General features: G+C 41.4%; 1 protein-coding gene across 1 annotated transcript in view; it reads right to left on the bottom strand.

Moving 5' to 3' along the window:
- GRPR (gastrin releasing peptide receptor) overlaps positions 1-17327 on the bottom strand; it is a 385034-nt gene that overhangs the window by 106402 nt on the left and 261305 nt on the right. The window contains exon 2 of the mRNA XM_085622226.1: positions 15569-15920. Coding sequence (XP_085478352.1) covers positions 15569-15920 — 352 coding nt within the window. The remainder of the gene's footprint in view (positions 1-15568; positions 15921-17327) is intronic.

The raw sequence follows: 17327 nt of genomic DNA, 5'->3' as shown, positions 1-17327 counted from the left end.
CTGTTGCTTCTTTCTGCAATTCTCTTGCCTCTTTCTGCAGCTTGGTGCCTTTTTCAGCACCTCAGTTGCTTCTTTCTGCACTTCTTTTCCTTCTTGCTGCACCCCTCCTGCCTCTTTCTGTACCTTTCTTGCGCCTTTGCGCACCTCTTCTACCTCTTTCTACACCCCTCTTGCATCTTTCTGCACTTCTCTTGCTTGTTTCTGCACTTCTATAGCATCTTTATGCACCTCTGTTGCCTCTTTCTGCACCTCACTTGCTTCTTTCTGCACTCCTTTTGCCTCTTTCTACACCCCTCTTCCCTCTTTCTGTACCTCTCTTGCCTCTTTTTGCACCCTTGTTCCCTCTTTCTGTACCTTTCCTTCCTGTTTCTGTACCTCTCTTGCCTCTTTCTGTACCACTGTTGATTCTTTCTGTACTTCTCTTGACCTTTGTGCACCCTTCGCACCTCTTTCAGCACATCTGTTGCTTCTTTCTGTATTTCTCTTCCTTCTTTTTGCACCCCTCCTACCTCTTTCTGCACCTCACTTGCCTCTCTTTGCACCCTTGTTCCCTCTTTCTGCACCTTTCCTGCCTGTTTCTGCACGTCTCTTGATCTTTCTGTACCTCTGTTGCTTCTTTCTGCAATTCTCTTGCCTCTTTCTGCAGCTTGGTTCCTTATTCAGCACCTCAGTTGCTTCTTTCTGCACTTCTTTTCCTTCTTTCTGCACCCCTCCAGCCTCTTTCTGTACCTTTCTTGCGTCTTTGTGCACCTCTTCTACCTCTTTCTACACCCCTCTTGCGTCTTTCTGCACTTCTCTTGCTTGTTTCTGCACTTCTCTTGCATCTTTCTGCACCTCTGTTGCCTCTTTCTGCACCTCACTAGCTTCTTTCAGCACTCCTTTTGCCTCTTTCTACACCCCTCTTCCCTCTTTCTGTACCTCTCTTGCCTCTTTTTGCACCCTTGTTCCCTCTTTCTGCACCTTTCCTTTCTGTTTATGTACCTCTCTTGCCTCTTTCTGTACCACTGTTGATTCTTTTTGTACTTCTCTTGACCTTTGTGCACCCTTCGCCCCTCTTTCAGCACATCTGTTGCTTCTTTCTGTATTTCTCTTCCTTCTTTTTGCACCCCTCCTACCTCTTTCTGCACCTCACTTGCCTCTCTTTGCACCCTTGTTCCCTCTTTCTGCACCTTTCCTGCCTGTTTCCGCACGTCTCTTGATCTTTCTGTACCTCTGTTGCTTCTTTCTGCAATTCTCTAGCCTCTTTCTGCAGCTTGGTGCCTTTTTCAGCACCTCAGTTGCTTCTTTCTGCACTTCTTTTCCTTCTTTCTGCACGTCGCCTGCCTCTTTTTGTACCTCTCATGCCAAGTTGTGCATCTCTCCTACCTCTTTCTGGTCTGGACCCCTTTTGCCTCTTTGTGCACCTCTTCTGTCTCTCCCTGCACCTCTCTTGCCTCTTTCTGTACCTCTGTTGCTTCTTTCTGCACTTCTCTTGCCTCTTTCTGCACCCTTTGTGTCTCTTTCAGCACCTCAGTTGCTTTTTTCTGCACTTCTCTTCCTTCTTTCTGAACCCCTTTTGCCTCTTTTTACACCTCTGTTGGTCTTTTCTGCACTGATCTTGCTTCTTTCTGCACCTTACGTCCCTCTTTCTGCACTTCTCTTGCTTCTTTTTATACCTCTGTTGCTTTTTTCAGCAATTCTCTTGCCTCTTTCTGCACTTCTCTTCTTTTTCTCTACCTCTCCTGCTTCTTTCTGTACCTTTGTTGCCTCTTTGTGCACCTCTCCTGCCACTTTCTGCAACCCTCTTGCCTCCTTTGCACCTCTGTTGTTTCTTTCCGCACTGCTCTTGCTTCTTTCTGTACCTCACTTCACTCTTTCTGCATTTCTCTAGATTCTTTCTACACCTGTGTTGCTTCTTTCAGCAATTGTCTTTATGCACTTCTCTTGCTTGTTTCTGCACCTCTCTTGTGTCTTTCTACACCTCTGTTGCCTCTTTCTGTCCTTCACTTGCTTCTTTCTGCACCCCTCTTGCCTATTTTTGCACTCTTTTTTCTCTTTCTGCTCCTCTCTTGCCTATTTCTGTACCCCTGTTCCCCCTTTCTGTTCCTTTCCTGCTTGTTTATGCACCTCTCTTGCCTCTTTCTGTACCACTGTTGATTCTTTCTGTACTTCTCTTGCTCTTCCAGCACCCTTCACACCTCTTTCAGCACCTCTGTTGCTTCTTTCTGCATTTCTCTTCCTTCTTTCTGCACCCCCTCCTGCCTCTTTCTGTACCTCTCTTGCCTCTTTGTGCAACTCTCCTACCTTTTTCTGCACCCCTCTTGTCTCTTTGCACCTCTGTTGGTTCTTTCTGCACTGCTTGTACTTCTTTCTGCACCTCACTTGCCTCTTTTTGCACTTCTCTTACTTCTTTCCACACCTCTGTTTCTTCTTTGAGCAATTCTCTTGCCTCTTTCTCTAATTCTCTTCCTTCTTTCTGCACCCCTCCTGCCTCTTTGTGCACCTCTGTTGCCTCTTTGTGCACCTCTCTTGTCCCTTTCTGCACTTCACTTGCTTCTTTCTGCACCTCTCTTGCCTTTTTTGGAACCTCTGTTGCTTCTTTCTTCACTTCTCTTGCCTCTTCCTGCACCTCTGACTTTGAGGTAGTTTTAATCCCCCTGCCCTATTATGTACTAGGGCCTTACAGGGGCGGTCATGCCAATCACAGGGGTACCCCAACCCAGAGTGTACCCTAGTGTATGTAGATGTTTTCCCTGCATTTTAAGTGTCTTTCAGCATAGCACTGGCTCGGGGCCTGGTTAGTCAGAGTCAGTTACCACCAGTACCAGTCAGCAAAAGGTTGGGGGCACAGGATGACTTTGCACCTCTGTTGGTTCTTTCTGCATATCTCTTGCTTCTTTCTGCACCTTTCTTCCTCTTTCTGGACTTCTGTTGCCTCTTTCTGCATTTCTCTTGCTTCTTTCTGCGCATTTCTTCCTCTTTCTGCACATGTCCTTCCTCTGTAGGCATGGTTAGAAATTATCATTTAAAAAACCTTAGAAATTCACTGAAAACACATAGGTTTCAGGGACTTTATAGTTAGAAATTAGCATTTAAAAAACCTTCGAAATTCACTGAAAAAAACACAGGTTTCAGGGACATTATAGTCAGTTGGACATTTCACTCATAAAAAACCAGAGATATTCTGCCGTTATAGTTAGTTGAGCTAACTATAACTTGCGCCCCAGCAATGTACTGCTGATGATGTCACATATTACATCACTCATGACATAGTCAGTGACATCACTGATGACATCACTCATGCCATCTCAAATAACATCACTGATGACATCATCCACGTGATAATCTGATGCAACTCCTCATACCCTAATATAACCTTTGATACACCGACTCTAAAATATAGACTACCTCTTTCAAAATTATTGGCACACCAATACCAGTTACTACATACCCATGCACTGTTTCCTAGGTCTACACACACATCCACTCACTCCCCTATACAGTCACTTATACATGCAGTCACTCATAAATACAGCCACTATTATATGCACTCATACACCCATATAGACACTCACATACCGCCACTCATCCATAGCATTACTCACATACCTAGTCAGTCATGCAAAGAACCAATCATACTCCCATTTACTCACCTATACAGTTCTACACACACACCACCTCACTTATTGATACAGATACTAACACATACTTACTCTCTTGGACAATCACTGATACAAGCACACACTCATCCATACAGGCACTTTCACAATCACTCACTTTCACATATAGTAATGTATATACTCCAACACTCACATATACTGTCTTTTACATATGTAGTTACTCACACATGTACTACTGACCAACATACCCATACACACACTCACCCACCCATACAGCCCTTCACAGATGCTCTCTTGAACCCATACACCTACTGAATCACCCACTCACACATCTATGCGCAGAGTCAAACTCCCTCCACCCACCCATCCACACAGACACTTTTGCACCCATACAGATACTCAGACAGCCAATCAATAACCCATGTAGAAACTCATGTAGCTACTCACGAACACATGCAGCCGCTTATAAAACAACTGACAGACTGATACAAACATTAACACAGTTTATTCATCTAACCCATGCATTCAGTAAGACACGTTTAATCACTCACTTATACAGTCAGTCATGCACCTACTAAATCATCCATTCAGACACTTATACGCCCACTCATTCTTCAATATACCTTGGAATATATATATATATATATATATATATATATATATATATAAAACATATTTAAACTTTACAGAAACACACAGTCACTGGATGATGTCATCTGTGATGTCATCAGTGATGTCATTTGAGATGTCATCAGTGATGTCATCAGTAATGTCACTGACCATGTCATGAATGATGTAATATGTGACATCACCAGCAGTGCATTGTGGGGGCGCAAGTTATAGTTAGCTCAACTAACTATAACAGACTAATTTCTCTGGTTTTGTACAAGTGAAATGTCCAACTAACTACAATGTACCTGTAACCTGTGGTCTTTTCAGTGAATTCCTAAGGTTTTTTAAATGCTAATTTCTAACTATAACTTCCCCCAAACCTATGTTTTTTCAGTAAATATATATATATATATATATAATCCCGGCCTAGTAATCTGCATGTCTGACAAGGGGAGCAATGTGGTCATTTGGCCCAAGGAAGAATACAAAACTGAAGTCAAAAGGCAACTTTCGGACACTGACTGCTACGAAAAAATCAGCATGAAAATCTACAATACTTCAAAGGAATCCCTGAAGAAAATGTTACATGCCTATAAAAGGCAGGGATTAATTTCAAGCCATGAATTCAATTTTCTTTTCAATGAGTTTCCGATTATTCCCACGTTTCGCCTGATACCAAAAATCCACAAAGGTGTGAAGCTGTACCAGGCAGACCCATTATTTCATCTATTGGGAGCATCAGTGAAAATGCGAGTAAGTATGTGGATTATTTTTTACAGCCATTAGTCCGTGATTTACCAACTTACGTTAAGGACACTGGTGACTTCATCAGGAAACTAGCTAGAATTCAATGGCGTGAGGATTTCTTGTTGGTGATTCTAGATATAGAGTCCTTGTATACCAGCATAGAACACGATACAGGAATTGCTGCCATTAAACATTACTTGGACTGCAGACCCATCAAATTTTACAGTCATAATGCTATGCTTTTAGAACTTATTCACTGGGCATTGAACAACAACTATTTTATGTCTGAAAATGAATTGTATTCCCAAAAGAGGGGAGTCGCCATGGGAGCTTGCTTCTCCCCCAGCTATGCCTGCTTGCATGTCGGCTGGTGGGAGGAGCAGGTTCTCATGGGAACCCATGCTAATGTGTTTAGATCCAATATTGTAGAGTGGTTCAGATACATTGACGATGTTTTTATGGTTTGGAAAGGTGATCGTGAAAGTGTGATAAATTTTATTGAGATTTTAAACAATAATACTTTTAATCTCAAATTCACTTTTAACATAGACAATACATCAGTTGAATTTTTAGACACCAAAATCACGATTGTTGAGAACCAAATAGAAACATGTCTGTATAGAAAACCCACCGCTGGCAACTCTATCTTACACGCTAGCAGTGCCCATCCACCACACCTCATAAAAAGCATCCCCTACGGGGAACTCCTCCGCATTAAACGTATTTGCAGTATACCGGAGGAGAGAGCTAAATGTTCAGAAGAGGCAATGAGTAGGATGAGGCAAAGAGGTTACTCCGAGGGGATCCTCAGGGAAGCCTATGACAAAGTGGAATCCATTCCCAGGGACACATTGCTTAAAGATAAATCGGTCAACACGAGCGAACACAATTCAGTTGATACACCTGATAACGCAATCTCCAATGTACCCCGTTTGATTACAACATTTAACAAACAGCACCACAAGATCAGGGCCATTGTTAATAAAAATTGGCCGATTGTGTTAACTGATGGTGTTTTGGCCCCAACGCTACCACCCAAACCAGTACTGACGTTTAGAAGGGCCAGAACCATGAAAGGGGAGCTCATGAGACCAAACATTCTAAGCCATGTTAGCTGTTCTTGGTTAAAACCCCAAAATGTTTTTTTTAAATGCACCAGTTGTAGAGCGTGCAAATTTGGTCAAAATACTACTCAATATTCAGTCCCGTTCAGTGCTAACCCCAGACAAATCAAGGGCCACTTTACTTATAGATCTGAATTCGTGGTTTACGTCCTTTTCTGTACATGTGGCTTGAATTACATAGGGAGCACCAAATTACAAGCCCATGTCAGAATTTTACAACATTTAATGGCAATCGTGAATAACGACTCTAGCTACCCAGTAGCACGTCATTTCAGAAAACAACATAATAATGATCTCAGTTGCCTGAAATACTTTGTTGTCGACAGTGTCCCCGCACAGCGAAGAGGGGGCAACAGAGAGAAAGCTCTCAGACAACTCGAAACCAAATACATACTCGAGTTCGACAGCAAAGCACCCACAGGGTTAAATAACACTGAGGATTTACATAATTTTATTTGAGTATTTGCACGCCACATGGTACTAATTAGTCTTTTAATATTCTTTTAATATTTGATTGTGATCTACAGCGTGTGCATTGGCAATCCTGCTGATCGAAGCCATCTCACTGACCAGCCTATGTATTTAACCTGTATCCTCACCAATTTTACAAATACTGTTTACCAATATTGTTCGAGAGTAGACTTCTTAGCCAGCCGTCTGAATTAATTTGTTCCTTCTATGTCTTTTTTGTTTTTTGCTTTTTTCTTTCGAATTCAAAGGGGTATAGTTTAGGAAGTGAAGAGAAAAAGAGAAAAAAAAGAGAAGATAAAAAAGAAAAAAAAGAAAAAAAGAAAATACAAATTCCTTCCTCGAATGTTGGTGCGTTCCAGTTCTCCATATCTGATGAATCTTTCAGTCAGGCTCCTTTAATCCTTGTGTGAATTATAATTTAGTTGGAAGCAGCCCCATTGGACATGCCCAAACATCAAACTGTAGATACATTATTCCAAAGATTAGGTGGTTTGCTGAACTCAAGATGTATATGTCAATATGAAAATTCATACATACGATAAGTGTTTTAATGCCTTTTTCCTTTTTTCTTGCTTTCTTTCCCCGCTTGTTTTGCTATCCTGTCATTATTTGCACTTTCTTCACTTTCTGACCAGCGTTCATGATTTTTACATATGCAAATGATTTGAAAGCAATTTTGGGTTTTATGAAATGATTCTATCATTAGACACAATTTTAACATTTGTTGAAAAATTGTAAAGAATTCAGACCTTGTATTATTTAACTGTATGAATTAGGGTTATAATATAGCTGCTATGTGTGTATATATAATGCATTTTTTTGCATTTTGCACCACTGTTGCGTATTTTGCACCTTTGCATTCTTGCACTTTGAAGGCATATTTTGCACTTTAAAAATCAGGATTTGCACTAAAAATCTGCGTATTTGCACAATCAATATTTGCACCGTAGATTCATGGAACCTACTGTGCTTTTACATGGTCTGGACATTTTTTCAAGAAGTTAAAGAAGTTCTAAACAGACATCATCCAATAATATTACTGTGGAATTTTATAGACCCATGCTGCTATAATTACTAATATATTTTGTACATGTTGCGTTTTTGCATTTGCCATGTAGACTAGTGTATTTCTTCTATGTTTATCATCACCAGCATCACGAGGTCATAGAGTGCTCCAAAATATAAAGGCTAATGAAGCGGCAGTTACTTTATGTGATCAAGGCCATCTGGTGGCCGAAACGCGTAATGGCGTGCTGTGTGGGTGCTGATTTTCATTAAAAAACCTGTGAAGCACGAGTTGGTGTCCGTGTGCTTCTTCCTCGCCATCAGGAAGTGGAAGATAGCCTTTTGGAACTTATATATATATATATATATTCACTGAAAAAACCATAGGTTTCACACATGTTATAGTTAGCGCAAATTTTACTGATAAAAAACCAATGAAATTCCCCCGTTATAGTTAGTGCAGGCAACTATAACTCACGCGACCGCAATCCTCTGCTGATGCTAATACTGTATTTAGACACTTATTTGCCCATGTCTTCTTCCATACATTTTTAGCTATACATATATTACAAATATTTTTTTTTCATAAAGACACATATGTCATCAGCAGAAGATTGCGGTCGCGTGAGTTATAGTTGCCTGCACTAACTATAACGGGGGAATTTCATTGGTTTTTTATCAGTAAAATTTGCGCTAACTATAACATGTGTGAAACCTATGGTTTTTTCAGTGAATTTGCAAGGTTTTTTAAATGCTAATTCCTAACTATAACGTGTGTGAAACCTATGGTTTTTTCAGTGAATTTGTACGGTTTTTTAAATGCTAAGTTACTTTACGCCATTCGTGGCGTGCGCGCCCACTTAACGCAGTTCGTTCCGTGCGCGCACGGTGCGCTTCGCGCACCGTGCGCGCACAGTGAGCACGCGGTGCGCTTCGCGCACCGCGCGCCCACTTTACGCAGTTAGTGCCGTGCACGCACGGTGGGCACGCGGTGCGATGACAAAGCAAGAAAGCACGTCAACAAATCTGTTTCTGCTTTCCTCCGTGACTATGGTATGGGTGCCATTTACCACAACAACTTGCGTTATGACATGCAAGACATTTATAGAGGAGATGGTGTGCACTTCAATGATGAAGGGAACAGAGTCTTCCTCTTGAACCTTAGACTCTGCATCGGTACTTACTTGTAGGTACCACTAAAAAATCATTTCATAAACACAACGGCTCTTTTTAGAGCCCCCTAATATCTAAACACTTAAATCTGATTTTCATTTTTTTTTTTTTTCTACCGTACGCTTACCGTAAGCTTACCGTACGCGTACCCCGTGATTTTTTTTAAAATCAATAAATGTTTTTTTTGTACTTTTCTGTCCTTCTTTGACCCCCTTACAAATGTTAGGGGCTCTGGCTCTTTTTAGAGCCCCCTAATATCTAAACACTTAAATCTGATTTTCATTTTTTTTTTTTTTTTTTCTATCGTACGCTTACCGTAAGCTTACCGTACGCGTACCCCGTGATTTTTTTTAAAATCAATAAATGTTTTTTTTGTACTTTTCTGTCCTTCTTTGACCCCCTTACAAATGTTAGGGGGTCTGTAACTCTCCTCATTGCCCCCTTTCATTGTTTTCACTCTTTTTTTTCAGAGTGAAATACACAAAATGGCGGCCGCCGCTTCCTGGTTTCGGCCGATTCGAATGTTTACTAAGATCTAAGAGCCAATCAGAATCGCGCTCGCGCACGCCACCGTACGCTTACCGTAAGCGTACGGTAAGCGTACCATAAGCGGGCTCAGATATATATATTGATTTAAAGGCTATTTTCTCAGAATCTACTGAACAGATTTACACCAAACCTACAAAAGGCACTTCCTTGACCTAGGGACTACCTCTCTGCCAAATTTTGAGTAATTCTGTTCAGCCGTTCGGGCTGTAGCTCGTTCTAAAGGTCCTATGGAAAAATGCATGGGAAAAACGCGTTTTGGGACCCCCCTTTTGTCTCAGCCCCCGCTTGACGGATCCCCCCGAGACTTTCAGGGTAGGAGCGGAGCGTAGCGCCCCACCTATTTTGAGAAATTCGCGAGGATTCGTCGACCGGCGCCAAAGTTATTCAAAATAGAATGTTGAGGTTTTCCTATGGAAACGTGGTCCTAACTATAACTACCTACTGGCGACCGCCAGTAGGTAATATATATATATATATGTATATATATATATATATATATATATATATATATATATATCAAATTAATTAATTATATAATATTAAAAATTAGCATTTGAATAAAAAAAAATTAAAAAGAATACACTACTTCCCCTCCAGTCCGTGTAACAGTAGTGAAATCGTTGGACTTTGGAGTAGTAAAATTTACAATTCCCTCTCCAGTCTGTGCATCAGTAGGAAAAGCATTGAACTTCGGATGGGTAACATTTGCTATTGCCACTCCAATTTGTGTAACAGTAGGGAAAACATTGAACTTTGGAGAAGGGTTAAATTTACGATTCCCACTCCAGTCTGTGCAACAGTAGGGAGAGCATTGAACTTCAGAGGGGTAAAATTGACTATGTCTGCTCCAGTCTGTACAACAGTAGGAAAAGTGTTGGAATTTGGAGGGGTTAAATTTAATATTTCTACTCCAGTCTATGCAGCAGTAGGGAAAACATCAGACTTCGGAGAAGGGTTACATTTACTATCCCCCCTCCAGTCTGTGCAACAGTAGGGAAAGTGTTGAACTTCAGAGGGGTAAAATTTACTATTCCCACTCCAGTCTGTACAACAGTCGGGAAAGCATTGAAATTTATTAGGATATTGTTTACAATTCCTACTCCAGTCTGTGCAACAGTAGTTAAAGCGTTGGACTTTGGACTAGTAACATTTACAATTCCCTCTTTAGTCTGTACATCAGTAAAAAAAGCATTGAACTTCAAGGGGTAACATTTACTATTGCAAAATACACAATATGACTCTAACACTCCGTCCATCATCCCCTTTGGTATCGCTTTGTTCTCCCTAAGTTGGCAGGGTATGCCCAGACTTGGGTCCCTTGCTCACTTTGCCACTGGATTCAAGATAGCCTGGCTGACGAGGGTTATGAACCCGAAACCGGTCCCAGGATGCTTGTTTCCGGTCCAGGGAAGACATGGCTTGGCAGTTCGGGCTGGACTGTTCCCATGCGGCACAGGGTCAGACTGATTTGCATATGGCCATGTCTGAACTGGGGTGGTGGAGTGAGCTAAAGAATGATGATGGAATAAGCCCATATCAGTTGACTGGGGGTGAGTGTTTGATTTCCTCTAACGCTCCATCCATCATCCCCTTTGGTATCGCTTTGTTTGCCCTAAGTTGGCAGGGTATGCCCAGACATGGGTCCCTTGCTCACTTTGCCACTGGATTCAAGATAGCCTGGCTGACGAGGGTTATGAACCCGAAACCGGTCCCAGGATGCTTGTTTCCGATCCAGGGAAGACATGGTTTGGCAGTTCGGGCTGGACTGTTCCCATGAGGCACAGGGTCAGACTGATTTGCATATGGCCATGTCTGAACTGGGGTGGTGGAGTGAGCTAAAGAATGTTGATGGATTAAACCCAGATCAGGTGACTGGGGGTGAGTGTTTGATTTGCTCTAACGCTCCGTCCATCATCCCCTTTGGTATCGCTTTGTTCGCCCTAAGTTGGCAGGGTATGCCCAGACGTGGGTCCCTTGCTCACTTTGCCACTGGATTCAAGATAGCCTGGCTGACGAGGGTTATGAACCCGAAACCGGTCCCAGGATGCTTGTTTCCGGTCCAGGGAAGACATGGCTTGGCAGTTCGGGCTGGACTGTTCCCATGAGGCACAGGGTCAGACTGATTTGCATATGGCCATGTCTGAACTGGGGTGGTGGAGTGAGCTAAAGAATGATGATGGATTAAACCCAGACCAGTTGACTGGGGGTGAGTGTTTGATTTGCTCTAACGCTCCGTCCATCATCCCCTTTGGTATCGCTTTGCTCGCCCTAAGTTGGCAGGGTATGCCCAGACGTGGGTCACGTGCTCACTTTACCACTGGATTCAAGATAGCCTGGCTGACGAGGGTTATGAACCCGAAACCAGTCCCAGGATGCTTGTTTCCGGTCCAGGGAAGACATGGCTTGGCAGTTCGGGCTGGACTGTTCCCACGAGGCACAGGGTCAGACTGATTTGCATATGGCCATGTCTGAACTGGGGTGGTTGAGTGAGCTAAAGAATGATGATGGATTAAACCCAGATCAGTTGACTGGGGGTGAGTGTTTGATTGCTCTAACGCTCCGTCCATCATCCCCTTTGGTATCGTAATATTTACTATTGCCACTCCAGTCTGTTTAACAGTAGGGAAAACATTGGACTTCGGAGAAGGGTTAAATTTACTATTCTCACTCCAGTCTGTGTAACAGTAGGGAAAGCTTCAGAGGGGTAAAATTTACTAATTCCACTCCAGTCTGTACAACAGTAGAAAAGTTTTGGAATTCGGAGGGGTTAAATTTAATATTTCCACTTTAGTTTGTGCAGCAGTAAGGAAAGCTTTAGACTTCAGAGGGGTAAAATATACTATTCCAACTCCAGTCTGTACAACAGTTGGGAAAGCATTGGAACTTATTAGGACATTGGTTACTATTCTCACTTTAGTCTGTGCAGCAGTAGTGAAAAAGTTGGACTTCAGAGGGGTAAAATTTACAATTCACACTCCAGTGTGTGGAACAGTATGGAAGGCATTGGAATTCGGAGGGGTAATAGGTACTATTCCCACTCCAGTCTGTGCAACAGAAAAAAAGCATTGGAATTTGAAGGGGTTACATTTACTGTTCCCACTTCAGTCTATGTAACAGTAGGGAATGTGTTGGACTTCGGAGGAGTCAAATTAACTATTCTTACTCCAGTCTGTGCAGCAGTATGGAAAGTGTTCAAATTTGAAAGGGTTACATTTACTATTCCCACTATAGTCTATGCAACAGTAGGGAAAGTGATGGACTTTGGCGGGGTTAAATGCACTATTCCGACTCCAGTCTGTGCAGAAGTAGGGAAAGTACTTGATTTCAAAGACATAACATATTTTGATAGCCCTATTAGTTCACCAGAAATATAAAACACTTATTAGGAAAATTATACGTAAAAAAATAAAAGACAATTAAACAATTTACTTGAGTAATAAACAATGCATTAATTAAGTATGAACAATTTTGTTTTATTAAATTATTATTTAGTAAAGTTTCCACATTATACTCCCACAAACCTAGCACCCCACACATAAAATGTAACTAAAATGAATAAATAAAACTCAATTAACATATTTAATAATCAATTAAATGATTATAAATAAGTACTTTATTATTTATTACTTAAATACCTTGCCACCCTATGCCCCTACAAACACAATAGTCTGCACCTAATATATAACTTAAAAAGATATGATTATTACACAATTTACATAATTGATAATAAGTTGAATAATTAATAATAAATTAATAAATAATTGTTAATTAATTATTACTTAATTAACTTTCCACCCTGGGGTTGATAGGGTTTACGATCAATTCTGCCTGAGGAAAGAATCAAATTGTCTGGTGGGCTTTGAGGGACTGTCAAAGGAAATTTGGTAAGTACTGAACATCAAAATATATTACAAGGGACATGAAAAAGAGAGCACTAAAAAGAGGTTACCCAAACACCCAGGAGTCAGCGCATCAAAAATCCAGTTTGCTTTAGGTACCTGTACAAGCTGAATAAACTCAATACAGTACTTCAGATATTGCACATTCAATGACTTCAGATATATTTTCAGTTGTTCATCTGAGATAAAGAACTAAGTTCATAAAAAAGAGGCGTATAGACCCTCTACAAACCTGAAAATATCACGGTTGGACCAATGCACACATACGCATAATCAGAATATACAGTTGTGAGACTACAGAATAAAATCACAAAAGTTCAGCTGAGTTGAAAGTTTGCTGAAGGAAGATGGTCAAGCAGCCTATCAGGCCCCAAAAGGGTTTCCAAATAAACAGAGGAAATCAAAATATTAGATTGCTGGCTTAAAAAAGGGTATATCAATGTGCGATGAAATTATGAGTATGTGGTTTGACAGAAGACGCCGAAGAATGAGCGATTCTAAGGGAGCCTCAGTGATTAAAGAGCAGTAATTCTATTGCTGCTGTAGTGCATCCCAATTAGAAAATGTGACAAATGCAGCAATCATAGGAACACCACACTAAAAGTAGCCTGTTCTATTGGGAAATCAGTTGAGCTTCTGATGTAAGATGGCTGGAACCAAAACTCCTGGCCATGTACAGTACAGTGAAGTTGCAAGAGTAGGTGGGAGGGTTATTGTGCTATGAGACTCACAAGGTTTGCAGTGGCACCTTCGAGCTGCTCACCCTGGTGTGCCACTCCTGTTTTGGTCAAGGTGAGAGAGAGAGACCAGAAGCTTGCAGTAGCTGTCGCACAAGACCAGGCAGCATGATGCAGATATTAAAGAGTGAATGCTGAGGTCCAGCGCCACCACTCTCACCATCCAAGTCAGAGATGTGGAGTCTCAAGCTAGAGCTGGGTGGTAATCAATGATCCTGTAATAAACATTGTGTACTATACATGGGGAATAGGTGGGCCCCATGTCTTGGGGTCTTGGAGACGATCCTCTCAATTCAGGCCAAGACAGTGTTTGGGCTCCCTCCACAGGTCTAATCTGAATCAAAGACAACAAGCAGGATTCCTCTGGTCAGCAGGCCCAAGAAAAAGAGGAATCATCATCCTACCAAACAGCCTCAGAAGCACAAAATAGCCAGCCGGGCTCGGGGTTAATCAGAGGTACTGAATGGAATCAAAGCATCCACTACAGCACTCAACATCACCTTGGTGAAACACTTCAGTGCCACAAGTTCCAAATCACTGGATCCCATTCACGGAGACATCAATTCAGGTCACTAGAAACATGAGGCAAGCCGACATCGATACTACTGTTGATTCAGTTAGTGAAGAGTTGTCAGGTGGCTATGTTGGTTCTACAAATAAGCTATATTAAACTGATGGTGGATTACAGGCTCAGGACAGGAGCTCATTTGCCAACAACTATTTTCAGGACCATAATGGTTAATCAGCATCTTACCCAGAATATGCTTTACTACCAAGAATTGTGGATCTGACAGTAGGTCCTTAATGCCTCTTACTTTGGCCTACACTGAAATCACATATGTCCATTCCTTCCCCACAGCACTAGTCATCCCTGTTTGGCAAGTTTTTTTTGCTAAGCACAGATTACTTTTCTCCCAGCTGCATACATGATCCAGCCACCTGGTTAAATGTGAATCAACTACTGCCTAGTTTCAAAAGATATCTTTTTTCTTTCAAATATACACCACACAATGGTGTTGCAAAATTATTGTTCATGACTTCAACAATATATATTTCAAAATTCCTGGTAACTGAGACGACTGAACTCTGAATGTACCCAGGGTTTGCGAGATTGATCTATCATTGTACTGCAGGTAGATTTTGGGAAAGTAAATGACTAACAATACATCTAATGCTAACATAAAGAGATATTGTCTCTTCCAATATCTGTGTCTTTCTCTTCATGTAAAATTTCTCCATTCATATTTGTTGAAATTGACATGGAGCTGTAAAAATATCAACATACCTCCAAGGCATATCAAGCTGACTTCCGTAAGAAGTTAATTGAGATTCACTTTATTACCAATCAACAGTTTTCGTTGTCTGAAAAAAACTAAACTTAACTTAATTAGTGCCTAATTACGCCCTCCATATACCTTTTTTTAATACTTTTTTGCTTTCAATGATAATGTTGTAGGGCATGTAATGTAAGTAATTCTGTACCATCATTTTTCAGAGGAAATAGTTTTAATTTTCGTTCGTGTCTATTTATGTATAGGATTATTGCTAACTCTAAACAGTTTCACTCATTGCTTCAGAAAGCAACCAGTCACTTCATACTAATTGGAACCTGCCCGGGGTATACTCATTAATAGAAATAAAATGAATCATACCTGTCTTCTTACATGCACGTTCCCTTCAACTGGCATGTTGTAAGCACTGCGGATCAAATTCTTTGCGATGAAATAGTAATACACAGAAATGATGGACAAGGGGATGATGTAAAAGATGAGAAAAGATGTCATTGAGTGGATTCTTGGATGCAGTCCATCGGAGTGTGGGTATGGTGCACAGCTGATGAAGGTTTTGTTGGTTCCTTTGTCGTAAAACGGATGCAGATCAGAGAAGACCGCTTCAGGAATGGCGAGTGTCATTGACAGAATCCAGATCAGGGTGGCTTTGATGCAAATCTTCATCAGGGCATTGTTGGCTTGGATGTCCATAGGCCTGACAATAGCTTTGTACCTAGAATCAGAAAGAAAGAATTACATTTAACAGAACGTAATCTGTTTACTCCTTAACTACATGAAACAGACTAAGGGCTGGCTGTTGTAAGGATCAACAGGGCCTGCCCAAGAGTCTCCATTTTAAACTGCACGTTTAAACTTGACATATTGTTTTAATTGGCGACTCTTTACATGCTTTGCATTTATATAATAGCATACTAGGAAATGTTTCTGCACACAGTACATTTCCTTGTAGCCAAATTTTCAGGCTTGCCTGCACACTCTGTACAAGGCAAGGGCCATGGAAAGATGTCCTGTCTGCTGTTTTACAAGTGCTATATATAGCCCATGGAACTTGCAAGACGGCAGGCGGGATAGCCATCCCATTTTGACTGAATACCCCGTCCACCAAAACCCTAAATAAGGCCCAACAAGGCTTGGACTAATGTACATATTCCTGTTAATATTTGTCATTGGTATATGACTACTGTTAGACATTTCAGATGTGTGTACTCGTATCATCATATTGCCTAATCATGTAACTGATGTCCAAATTAAATTGGTAGCAGGTGTGAGTCTTAAAAGCGACGAACCTCTGGATATGTGCATGACAAATATATTTCTATGAAAGAAACTCCCAATTAGTTGGAGAACGTGAGCTAACAGTGTATGGACATCAGGAAATGGATAGACACGTGTTGATTTCTCCAGGCGTTCCCTTCCCACAATTAGCACACTGAGATGTCCAAAATCCACTGCAAGAAACTAAGGGGCATATTAACAAGGGCCTTATCTCCGCTTTTTGGCTTTAAAAGCCAAAAAAGCAGAGATAATCTTATCGCCCTATTTGCAAGCCGGTGCTAACAGGCATTAGCGCATGTTAGCAGCCGTTTTGCAGACGCCTCATTTAACATCTCTAATGAGATGCAAAGTGGGCGTCACTGGGTGTACCCCTGATGGACTACCTTATAAATTATCGCAAACTGCACATCGCGATATTTACAAGGTAGCCCTCAGGATTTTAGCAGACGTTAGTTTTTGGCGAAAACCGCGGTTTCCGCTAATAACGTCTGCTAAAATCCTGACTTACCTATTCGCAACATAGGGGGTGGATTATGCTGATACGACCACAGGGTCATATCAGCAAGGTTATCGCCATTTTCCATGGAACATCGCTGGAAAACGAGCGATGTTCCATGGAAAACACCGCTATCGCAGGAATAATTATCACCATTGCGCTATGCGTTGTTGATACAGCGCTAGCGTGGCGATAATTTCCAGCGATAAGAAATCTATCTTCACACCAGAACATGGGCTTCTATTGGAATTCTCTGCGGCATATTATCAAGCCCATTATCAAGCCCATTATCGCCGCTTTAGCTGCAGTTTCCTGCCGCTAAAGCGGCGATAATTTTAACGCCGTCCT

The sequence above is a fragment of the Triturus cristatus genome, chromosome 8, assembly GCF_964204655.1.
Source record: "Triturus cristatus chromosome 8, aTriCri1.1, whole genome shotgun sequence".
Lineage (NCBI taxonomy): Eukaryota > Metazoa > Chordata > Amphibia > Caudata > Salamandridae > Triturus > Triturus cristatus.
The sequence above is the reverse complement of the archived record's forward strand: the minus strand, read 5'-3'. Positions and strand labels throughout refer to the sequence as shown.